At 42.8% G+C, this 12,033-nt stretch overlaps 1 protein-coding gene across 2 annotated transcripts in view; it reads right to left on the reverse strand.

Moving 5' to 3' along the window:
* Window positions 1-12,033, reverse strand: part of Cdca7l (cell division cycle associated 7 like) — a 43,995-nt gene that overhangs the window by 11,257 nt on the left and 20,705 nt on the right. For both annotated transcript variants that reach the window (XM_026408164.2, XM_026408155.2), the window contains exon 2: window positions 2,783-2,923. In XM_026408164.2, the coding sequence (XP_026263949.2) occupies window positions 2,783-2,923 (141 nt within the window). The remainder of the gene's footprint in view (window positions 1-2,782; window positions 2,924-12,033) is intronic.

The raw sequence follows: 12,033 nt of genomic DNA on the forward strand, positions 1-12,033 counted from the left end.
TGAGGAAACCCATCGTGCACCTGAGTGCTGGAAACATCTGGTTCACAGAGCCCCGAGCCAGCCCCTGCAGGCTGTTTCAGGGAAATGGAGTCAATTTCATTAAATATCCAAAGTTCCTACCCAGAGCCTGCAGGGAACAGGTCAGGGCTGGGAGCAGTGAGTTCCAACCTGCGCTCCCTCTAGCTTTTCCTATCCTTTGTGCAGGACTTGCAGGGCAGTGGACAGCCTGGGAGAAATCCTACCTTTGGTGGCCAGTCCTGATGGAGAAAAACTTAGCCATGGTCCTAAATTGAGGCCTATGCTTTTATTTTGCTAACTCCAAAGGGTGTGAAAATGGTTTTTCACGTGGGTCTGTTTGGAGCTCATCTCCACTCCACACAGCCTCTCTGCTTTCCATCTCTCACAGCCCCCTGCTCTCTGGAACCTGTTCAGTATGCTTCAAAAGCAATACTCGGGCACCTCCATTCACCATGATCAAGACGGTAAGCAAGTAGCAGACTGGAAGGAGTTACACAAGCAGCTACATCTTTTATTTTGAAGCCCATGTGACATGAAAACAGACTAGAGAACAACGGCCTACTGAACCAGTCAGATGGGCAACCATTTCCAGTTCCCAGAACACCCAGGGGCCCTCATTCTGTATCATCAGGTGGGGTGCGGGATGCTTAAACAAGAGCAAAGGGACAACACAAGGACAAAAGGTCAGAGCCAGGGAAGATAGAAAGCACCCTCCCAGTAGGAGGTCTCCTCCTTCCAGGAGCTTATAATCTATAGCAGAGCCAAACAGGTCAAGTAACCATGGTGAATGTGCCAGTGGAGACACACACAACGTGGCAACATCAGGAAGAAAGTCCAGTGAGACCTCATGGAAGGAACAGCATTTGAGCTAGACCAGAGCCAGGGTCACAGGAAGGATGAAGAGTGGGGGTCAGTGGGAACAAAGGGCAATCAACCCAGTTTCTGAGCCATGTATCCCAGCAGGTGGAAGAGCACCAGGGCAGTTAAGAGACTGTGAAATGGAGGCCCTGTATCAGGAACATCACAGCTTGCTGCTTCCCAGAAGTGGGTCCTTGAGCAAGGGACAGTGACAGCACCTACAACTGCCCAGTGAAGCTTTAGAGTCAATGCAGTAGTAAGAAACCACATGACACACTGTCACAAGCCAACCTGTGAGACCTGGCTGGGGTCAGGCCAGGGGTCCAGGAAGACAGAAGTGACTGTGTAAGTACTAGTCACCGCAGCAGAAGCAGCTCCTGTGTTTCTCAATGCCCAGGGTGTGCCAGGCTCTGCACTAAGCACTTCACACATGTCCAGTGCTGCTCAGAGTGCCCCTTAAGGTGGATCCAACAGGCTCTGCTCTCCCTCACTACCTGACCGTGCTCAGAGAGAGACTGGGGAGGAGATGAGACCAGAGCTCGGTCCTTAAAGGATCCCAGTAGGGTCACTGGGATAGGGGCCATGAGGGCTAGTACAGCTACAGAGGGAAGAGAAGGGAAGGGACAGATATGAGAACACGGCAGAAGTTTCCAAATTAACTCCTGGATGGGAGCAGGTGGGGAGGGGCGAGGGGGGAAGGGTGTCAAGAACAACAGATGCAGATAAAGATGGGCAAATGGGAAAGCCAGACAGACAAGCAGAGGAGGGAAAATTTTGAGTTTCAGCTGTCCCTTGAACAACTAAGAGCGGTCCAACTGGCTGTCCACCTGGGGCTGGAGAGAGAAGCCACACTGCATGTGAAGAACATGGTGACAGCTGCAAGCAGGACTGCCCATTGCTAGGATCCAGAGGGGTGAAAAGATCCGAGGACGAACTCTTAGAGAACCCACATTTAGGGACAAAGAAGAACTGAAAACAAAAAGCCAACGGTATAACAGATGAAGAAACCCAAGAGTAGAAGGAGGCAGCTAGAGGGATCAAATGTTATAGTGACATCAAATAAGACAAGGATCACAGTGACCAGAAAGGCCCGTTGACCCCAGACAGCACAGCTCCCACTGAGGCCAGAACACACACAGTCACCCAAGTCGGGAAGCAGGCTCTCTTGCAGGTAGCACCGGCTGTTTCCCTTCCTGGAGGGACCCAGCTGAAGCAAGGTGTGTTGAATTTACAGCCATTTAGAAGAGGCCACAGTGGAGGAGAAGGAAGAATTTTGTGTCACGATGAACACAGAAGAAAATGCCACTGAAGGCTAGAGATTCTGATGGGCCATTCTATTGGCACCATATAAACCTCCAGGAATCTCACTCTCAGAGGACTGTAACTTGTGTTTGCTACAGAGCAAAGTAATTAAAGAAGGCATAAGACTCTCCCCAGCAGTTCCAGGCAGGAGGTGCTGATAGAATATCGCTGCAGGACCAGAGTGAGGCAATTGTCTCATACTAACGGCACATTCCACGCGCCTCCTTGCACTGGCAGGGCTGGCTGTCCCCTGCCAGCCATGTGGGAGGACTCTGAATGCAGCCTCACCACAGGTAACAGGCCAGAGGTAGCAAAGGAAATGGATTTGCTCATGTGAGGTCCCTTTATTAAAAAAAAAAAAAAAAAAAAAGTGTGTGTGCATGTGCGTGGAGAGAGATAGGTAGAGTACATAGGAATAAAATACCAACATGTGAGCAAAGTGCTCCCACCAGTGTCTTGAGCATGAAAGGCACAGTACCTCTAAAATACAGCACTCATCTACTAACTCCTATCACCAAGCTCAGAACACTGGAATAAAAGAGCATCCAAACCAAGATCCGGGCTTCCAGACGAACACACCTGCCCTGCCGGCTAGAATCCCTACCTGCTTCCCAGGCTCCAGAGAGTCAAAACTATCACAGCTCTCCTCTGATGACAGAGTTTCCATGGGAACATCATCTCGGAAACCAACGAACTCTTCATCATCACTGGGGGCGTTAAAGATGTCAGCCACTTCTTTAGGGATCTGTTTTGGATTCAAAAAGAGAAGAAGGATAAAACGGAGGCTGTTGTAATCACTTAAGCAAATTCTCTAAAGCAGAGCAGGAACTACCATATGATTTCATCACGCTGCCACAGTTGCCCAGGAGACCCCAGGAACCCTGGGCAAAAGGTGCTTAAGACAAGACCTTATAGCAAAGGTGCTGGGGGGAGAGTAAAATTTTTTCCAGTTCTAGATACACAGCCTATTTTACAGGAATATTAAGGATAAACCTAGATGAAAGAAGGAGGGAGGGAGGAAAAAATAGGCATCAGTTTCTGGAAACCAACCAATGACCTCTTTTTCCTCTGACAATGGATTTGTCCTTAAATGTCATTCATGTAAAAAAAAAAAAACTTCATCGAGTGTCATTAAGCTCTTCTTTTCTTAAATATTTCTACCTATGGGGTTTTTATTTCTCTGTTGTTATGTGTTGACTCTGAGATATGAAAGTTCATATAATGAAACAAGTAGCTTTCCCCCTCTTTTATACTCAAAACTAATTTAAGCAGTCGTGGAATTAATTCCAAGAGAATTTAAATGCCATTAGGGGCAATTATTCCCAGAGAGAATGTTGTCAGCACATTTGATCTAACAAATATGTATTAGCTGGGAATTCATTTTTGTATATTACCTATTTTTTCTCTCAGCCCTTAAAAAGTTCAAACAACAGAAAAGTGAAAAAAAAAAATCAGAAATCACCTGTAGATTCCTCACCTGGTAACACCATTTGTCTTCACCTTTGCTTTCTTTCTCTTTTAATAAACGTTAGATTGAATTATAGGCATTTGCTGATGTTTTCGCCCTCAGAAAACAGCAGTTTAATAGAAGCCAACCGAATCCATGTACACCCACCCAAGAAAGCAATTTACAGACATACTAATTTGCTATAAAATACTTCAATGTACATCTCTCCAGGATAAGAACATCCTCCTGGATAACCACAAAACCACAACCAAACCTAAAATGATTGACATTAATTCAGTAATATAATTTGCTATAATTATTTAATTTTAATGTCTGGCACTGTCCCCCCCCAAAAAAAAAAATTTTAAGACTTGTGTGTGTGTGTGTATGTGCGTGGGGGTGGGGGAAATCCTCTCAAGCAAGGCTCGTGTATACTATTTGTTTTATATGACTTTTTTGTTTTTCCCAACACTGACCCTTTTTGGATAACCTAGGACAACTGCCTGGGGGACTGGCATGCATCCTGAGCTTCTGTGATTGTTTCCTTAGATGAGATTCAGGTTAAATATTTTTGGCAACAATTCTGCCAAAGTGAGGCATACTTCTCAGTGCAATCACATCGAGATGCACAAACTGTCAAGTTATCCTACTTAACTAGTATTTTTAAAAAGTGTAATCATAAGGGCTTCCAAATATATTTCAAAAGTCAGTGGAGTAACATAATGAACACACATGATGACTCCCCAGCAATTACCTACCCAGGGCTAATCTTGCTTCATATTCATCCTACCCAACTGCCCTCCTTTCAAATTATGCAATGAAAACTTCAAATGAGAAGGGTTCAGAGGGCTCTGGATAGCTGAGCTCACGACGTACAGGAAGGTGAGCAAGAGCTCGTCCATGTGCAGGGAGGATGGTGCTCCCCAACTACTCAGAAAGGGAGGCTCCCATGCTGCAGACCCTTCACCCCAAGTATCTCTTCATCCGGTTATTCCTTGTGCCCTTTAAAACACCCAGTAATAAACCAGTTGCCATAGAAGGTATTTCCCTGAGTCCTTTGAAGAGCTCTAGCAAATCAAACCCAAGGACAGGAGTAGGGGAACCCCAACTGGTAGCCCAGTGGTCAGAAGTTGTGGAGGCCCACACTTGCAACTAACATTGGAAACGGGGGCTCAACCTGTGGGGTCTGGCTATCTCCAGGTAAGAGAGTCAAAACTGAATTAAATTTAAGGACACAACTGCTGGCTGACCTGTGGGAAGAAATCCTCACTCATTTGGGGCTCACAAGTGATCTGTTTCTGTGGGTAACGGAGGAGGAACAGTTTGGTTATGCTCTATATATTCAGACATTGCTTCTAGGCTTTTTGACTGGACAAATAAAGGTATTTTAAATGCCTTAAACCACAATAACACAGTGACACCTTGAACTCACATCAAGTGGAACAAGATTCTTCCTTGCCTCCCCTAATCCCACGTTAGTGTCACCTTTCCCCATGATGAAAACCCCCGACTTCTAATATTTCTAACATACTTATCCATGAGCTCTATCCACAACATACTCAAAACAGTGTCCATCACACCATCAATGTGCCACCATCAATAAAGAATGAAGTTCAAGTTTTCTTTGCAGTGCCTTCTATCCCTAGAACACAGTATCCCTATCTACTACACCTTTTTCTCAAGGTAAACCAATCCTTGTCCCTGGAAATGCAAAGGTGCTTTCCAGGTACTTCCCATTTCATGGCACAGTATATTAAGATATGCCCTCAAGGTTCAAGATCTAACAAAATCATTTTTACTGCTCCACTAAGACAGTCTCACGTGAAACTGACATTTTATTTTTACATTGAATGTATGACTAATGCAATGACTCCTAGCACAGTTTGCTGCTACCACCTTGACTCCTGCTAAAGGCCAGGAATTTTCTCCACCTTTGTTTTTGCACAATCATTGCAAATAAAAAACAAATAATAATAATAAGTAAATAATGTCAGTATCATTAAGACAATAAATTACCCTCATGGGTCACTACAAGGTTCTCAGGGTCCCTCAGTGCCCTTTTACTGCATGCTAGCATAGACAATGTTGTGTAGTCAAAACGAACTTATACTCTGAATTTGTGTGTGACTGTGGGCGTGTGAGCGTGTGTGTGTGTGTGTGTGTGTGTGTGTGTGTGTGTTGAAATAACCTTACATTCAGTCAGGTTCAGTTGAGAAATTACTAATTCCTAATCTACTTATTTTCATCACGATTTTAATGCTTGTTTCAAAATTACTAGAAATTAATAATTCAAAGAAATTTAACATTAGGTTTTCAGAGAACACAAATCCAGAGATTGGATTCTCCGAGTCCAATGATGTTGGAGTTAACACACGCACTTTTCCGTCATCTCATAAAATCAGCTTCAGCTCCAGGGACAAACAGGAACAACACTCAGCCTACCTCTGAAATGCTGGGGGTGGGGGCAGGGGTGTAAAAACTTTTCACCAGGAAGTACAATGAGCAGTGCTTCCCACCCTTATCTTGTCAGACACCTTCTGTTGTTGTTTAGCTATCAGAACTCACGCTCCAAGAGAATCCTGTGTGACAGACACACAGACAACACCTAGGAAAGTGTAAACATGCTGTACATAGTTCACCCAACACCAAGTTCTACCCCTGAAGTGGTACTGAGACAGGGATGGTATGTCCACGTCAGTCTCTCTTTTTGTGGAGGGGGTGGGGGGACAGGACACTCGACCACTGAGCCACATCCCCAGCCCTATTTTGTATTTTGTTTAGAGACAGGGTCTCACTGAGTTGCAGAGTGCCTCACAGTTTCTAAGGCTCGCTTTGAACTGCCCTGATCCTCCTGCCTCAGCCTCCTGAGCTGCTGGGACTACAGGAGTGTGCTCAGTCTCTTTTTGACCATTTATGTTATTTGTTTTAACATAAATGGCTACAAGAGGGGCATTCCATGAACAGATTTATTGGAAGAATATCCACAGAGAACAGAAAGTCTCAGAGATAGGAACAAACGGCTTCCAGTGGCCAGTACATCAGCCCCAGCATCACCATGTGGAGCCCCTCACTGTGTAAGGCCTGCAATTCTCAACCTTCCTCCTGCATCTGCTCCAGAGGTGCCATCAGGGGGCTGTAATTGTTAGAAACAAAGGGGAAGAACACACGTTGCAAAATGCATTCTTGGGGTACCAAGGACTGATTCTTGATGCCAGACTTTAAGTTTGAAGATTTACCAAAAATCTTTATCAAATATCCCTATGTCCTCAATACAATGTTTAATTTAACAGATGCAACAAAGGGGACAGGGTTTATAAAACAGGAACCCAATAAAAAAGGGACAAGCTTCTAATGTCTGACCAGTTCAGCGGGTCAATACATTGACCTCACGAGCTGTCATCTTCTTGGGCTGCGATCCACGGGGTAGCTGTGTGGTCCACACAGGGTGCAACTGACTTTTTTAAAGTGTCTGCTCCATTTGTTAACATCAATCCTAACATTCACCAAAAAGAAAAGTAAAGCAAATAACTGAAAAGACAACACATTTCCCACCAGTGGCTATTTATGTAAGTTGAATTCACACAGAATTAGGATGACCTCAATCTAGTCAGCAAACACAAAAATCCAGAAAACTCCCTTCTGAAAGCTCTGTCAGGATTCATAAGTATTTTTTAAAAATCGCAGACACATTCATGCCATCCCTGACTCTCATATACACTCTTGGTGTGCATTCACTCTATCCTTGTTGGAATTAACCATGGGACTATCAGTAAAAGTCAAGTGGGGACCAGGAGTCAATTCCCTGTCAAGGGCAGAGGCACGAAGATGGCATCCTTGAGCACCAGGCCTAGCTCCATAGGCCACCAATAAATACTTGCTGAAAGTATTTAACCTGTATGACTTTGTAGTCTCTTACCTAGAAAAGGTGCATTTTCCTAGGAAAGGCACTGGGTCAAAAGGTACGCTCTGTGACATTCCTATAAAAGAGGAATTCAGAATTTTCACCCAGAATGCTAGGACATCTACACACAACAGTGGTGGTCATAGCTCCTCTTCTGGAAAGGGCTGCAGATCTCACCTGTAGCCATATAAATTTCCCAAGAACTCATCTCCAGAACAGACACTGCAATTCAGTGGGTTGGGGGGCCACGAGGTAAGTGTAAAATGAGATGGGATGGTGCCCACCCATGAGGGAAGCCACTCCTGAACTCTAGCTAACCACTACCAGGCGGGAACAGAGGTCCAGTGGGCCTGACCTTCAACATTCCCAGGAAAGCTAGGAATCTGAGTCTGGGTGGGAAGGACCAAATAGTTGCATGATGGATCTCAAACCTCTTAAGAGAAAACACAGAGCAGAACTATGGACTACCACAGAGCTGTCTGGAAATTCCAGAGTGCCAGAATTTCAGATAGTATTAACTAGTACATCTACTACTAGTACCTGGCATTAACTTTAGTGGGCACCAAAGTGTTAAGAAAATTAAGAAAAATGTTAAAATAAAAATTGCCTTGTTCAGTGCAGCATTATTCACAAAAGTTATCCAATGATCCATCAATGGGAGAATAAGCAAGATATGACATACACATGCTATGGAATATTATTTGGCCATAAAAAGGAAGGAAATTCTGACAGGTGCCACAACATGAATGAACCTTGAGGTTCATTTATACTGAAATAAGCCAGCCACAAAATGACAAATTCTGTATGACTCCACTCATGAGGTACCCAGTGAGGGCAATTTCTGGCAACAGAATATAGAAAGGTGTTGAATGGATACAGAATTTCAGTTGCACAAGATGGAAAAAATACTAGAGCTCCTCAACCTCCTTCACATCCCCATGTACACATACCGGGAGGTACTGAGCTGTACTTTCTAAATGGCTGAGACAATAAAAGTCATGTGTAATTTTAACGTATTTTTTAAAAATTCTACAATAAAAGAGATTTTAAAAGATAATTTAAAAATCAGGCATGATTCCCTCCTTAAAATAATCTTTTCTAAACGGACAGAACAATTATCACTGTGTCCCACTTCTAATGCTGCCAGCTGATTAGGGACGTGTGGTTGGAGAATCCAGCCTTCTCACCTAAGCCTCAGGTGTCCAGAGTCAGCTTTGAGCATGTGCATTACCACACCTCAACCCAGGTATCCAGACTTCAAAGTCCAAAAGTCACCTGAGAGTCTAGAGGGCAGAGCTGTTTGCAGAACTGTGTTTGGCTGAAACCCAGCACTGCTCCATCCCAAACAAGGTGTTGTAATAACAACTAATCCCCCAGTAGCTGGCTGCACCTCCTGTGGCAGCTCCTGAGTGAAAACAAAGCAATGTGTTGGAGGTCTCCCTCTCACTTTGACCTCTGCCTCCGCCAGCCCAAGTCTTAATTAAAATTCAATAAAAAGCTGACAAACTATAAAAAGACGCCTCAAGCTGCCAGCTGGCTTTCCATCAAGTATTTACCTTTGAAAATAAATTAATGTGAAGCATCGCTAATTTAAAATTTTATACTGTAAAATTAAGCATAATTTTTTAATTAAAGCTTTTCCATATCTTAATGGTATCTAAATGTATCCTTCCTTCCTGGATTTAAAAAAAAAAAACCTCCAACCCTCTTAGCCAGGAGGAACATATTTATCACCCATTAATTTCTAAAGAAAAAAAAATAGTCAATTGATTCAAGGGCTGATGTGATAAAGCTTCAGGAAATGCTTTTTACTGTAGGAATATGGAAACAAGCTCCATTTCATTTTAAGCCTAAGTTAAAAAAAAAAATTCACACACCCACACACACGGCTGCATTTTTGTTAAGTGTTTTGAGAGCCACTTGATGGCTGTGACTGCAGAATTTACAGGGTGCACTGTCCTGCATCTGTGTAAGGGACCTATGTACAGAAGCAGCACTGCCTCCCCATGGATCTGCCTCATGGGAGGTTTTATGTCATTGTCTACCAAAAGCACAGTCAATTCTTTAAATCTTTTTCAAATAAATTGGACGGTCCATAAGAAACATACATTACCATGTATTATTTACAAGAACTAACCCAGAAATGGTTCACAGTCCCGAGTATGAAAACCTAAAACTACAGAGTCGGCATTGGTGGTGCACACCTGCAAGTCCCAGGCTCTGAAGAGGCCAAGGCAGGGGAATCGCCTGAGCACAGGGGTTCAAGGCCAGCATGGACAACACAGCAAGACTCCCTGTGACACTGGGTTAGGCAAAGAACTCTTAAGACAACATCAGAAGCACAATGCAGATTTTTAAAAATCCTGTTACAGCAGAACTTCTTTAAGAAAATTAAAAGGAAAGTCACAGATTGGGAGACAATATCTGCCGATCATGTATCTGGTAAAGGACTTGGACTCAGATTATACAGGAAGAACTCTCAAAACTCAGTAACAAGGAAACATCCCAGATTTTAAAAAATAGACAAAAGGTCTGAACAGATCCTTCACCAAAGACATGCATGCGTATGGCAGATAAGCACATGGAAAGATGTCTAACACCCTTGGTCATTAGGGAAATGCAAATTAAAACTACAATGAGATACAACTATGTACTATTAGAAGGGTTTAAAAAATATGACCATATAGAAGCCAGGCATGGAGATGCACGCCTGTAATCCCAGCAACTTGGGAGGCTGAGATAGGAGGATCTCAAGCTCAAAACCAGCCTCAGCAACTTAGCGAGGCCCTAGGCAACTTAGGGGGAGCCTGTCTCAAAAAATAAATACATAAATAAAAAGGATTGGGGATGTAGAATCAGTGGTAAAGTGCCCCTGGGTTAAAATCCCTAGGAATTTTTTAAAAAGTCAATACCAAGGGCTGACAAGAGCAACCAACCCTCACATGTTGCTGACTGAAATGCAAAATAGTAGGGCCACTTTGAAAATTAATTTATCAATTTCTTATAAAGTTAAATATTTACTTACCATAGAGTCAACAATCCCACACCTGGGTATTTATGTACGTGAAATAAAAACATATGCAGGCAAAACTTGTATGTAGCAATTTTATTCCAAAACCAAGCAAAGATTTAAGTCAACTAGGGAACAAATAAGCAGTAGTTTTGTCCATACAAAAGAATCCTCTCGGTAATAACAAAGAATGAGTTACTGATACACAACATAAAAAAAACCCTCAAACACATTATGCTAAGTGGAAAAAGCTACAGATTGTATGATTCCACCTACCTGATTTTTTGCAAAAGGCAAAAACTACACAAACAGAAAAGAGACCAGTGGCTGCCTGGGGCAAGAAGTGGAGGGCTGACTATAAGAGGCAAAGGGGAGTTTTGAGGAGTGATGGAATCGACTGGGATGTAATCACAAAGCTGCAGGCATGTGTCAAAACTCTTGGGACTGGGGGTGCATTAAATTCAACCTTAGTTGATAAAGATAAATATGCAGAGACAGCTGAACAATACAGATCGCCCAGAAATGGATCCCAGCCATGAGTAAAACACAATCAAGGAAACACCACACATCAATGGGAAGGAAAATGTGCTTCCAGTGAATGATGCTGGCAAAAATCAGCTGAGAAGAAAACAGGTAATTTTGCTTCTCTCCTGATGCAAATCAAACAGAGTTACAGCAAACTACAAAGAGCAGTATGATTAAGGTGCACATGCACCTGGCCTCCAAATGGGAAGACTTTAGTCACCAACATAAAGAATATCAAGATGAGCTGTGTGCAGTGTTACACACCTGTAAACCCAGAGGCTCTGGAGGCTGAGGCGGGAGGATCATGACTTCAAAGCCAGCCTCAGCAAAAGCCAGGTACTAAGCAACTCAGTGAGACCCTGTCTCTAAATAAAATACAAAATAGGGCTGGGGATGTGGCTCAGTGGTTGAGTGCCCCAGAGTTCAATCCCTGGTACCAAAAAATAAAAATAAAAAGATGGGAAACTGTGCGTTTCTGGCCCCATAATAATTTAAAGCTTCTTATTTAAAACAAAATTTATAAAGCAAAAAAAAAAAAAAAAAAGTTTGGGGCAAAGACTTGCCAATACAACAAATTATTAACATTAATAATTTCATTTCATGCAAATGAAACACATCCAAGAGTCACAGGGACAAAACAGAAAAACAAAGAAAAGTCAAATATTAGGCAACACAGAAGGGGTTAAAAACGTTTTAAAATTAAGTCTCAGCCAAAGTAGTAATGAAAGGAATGTAAATTAAAATAGGTATTATTCTCATTTTGATGACATGACATTTTGTTTCAGTTTTTAAAGAACATGCTAAATCATGGGGAAGATGTGACAAGACAAACATCACCACACAGAAACTGATAGGAGGATAAACAGGCCCAAATTTTCAGAAAAGAAAATTGGTCATATACATCTGTATTTGTCAGCTTGTGTTACTACAACAAAATACCTGAGGCAGCTAGCTTGATAAAGAGCAAAGGAT

Source organism: Urocitellus parryii, chromosome 3 (genome assembly GCF_045843805.1).
Source record: "Urocitellus parryii isolate mUroPar1 chromosome 3, mUroPar1.hap1, whole genome shotgun sequence".
Taxonomy (NCBI): Eukaryota; Metazoa; Chordata; class Mammalia; order Rodentia; family Sciuridae; genus Urocitellus; species Urocitellus parryii.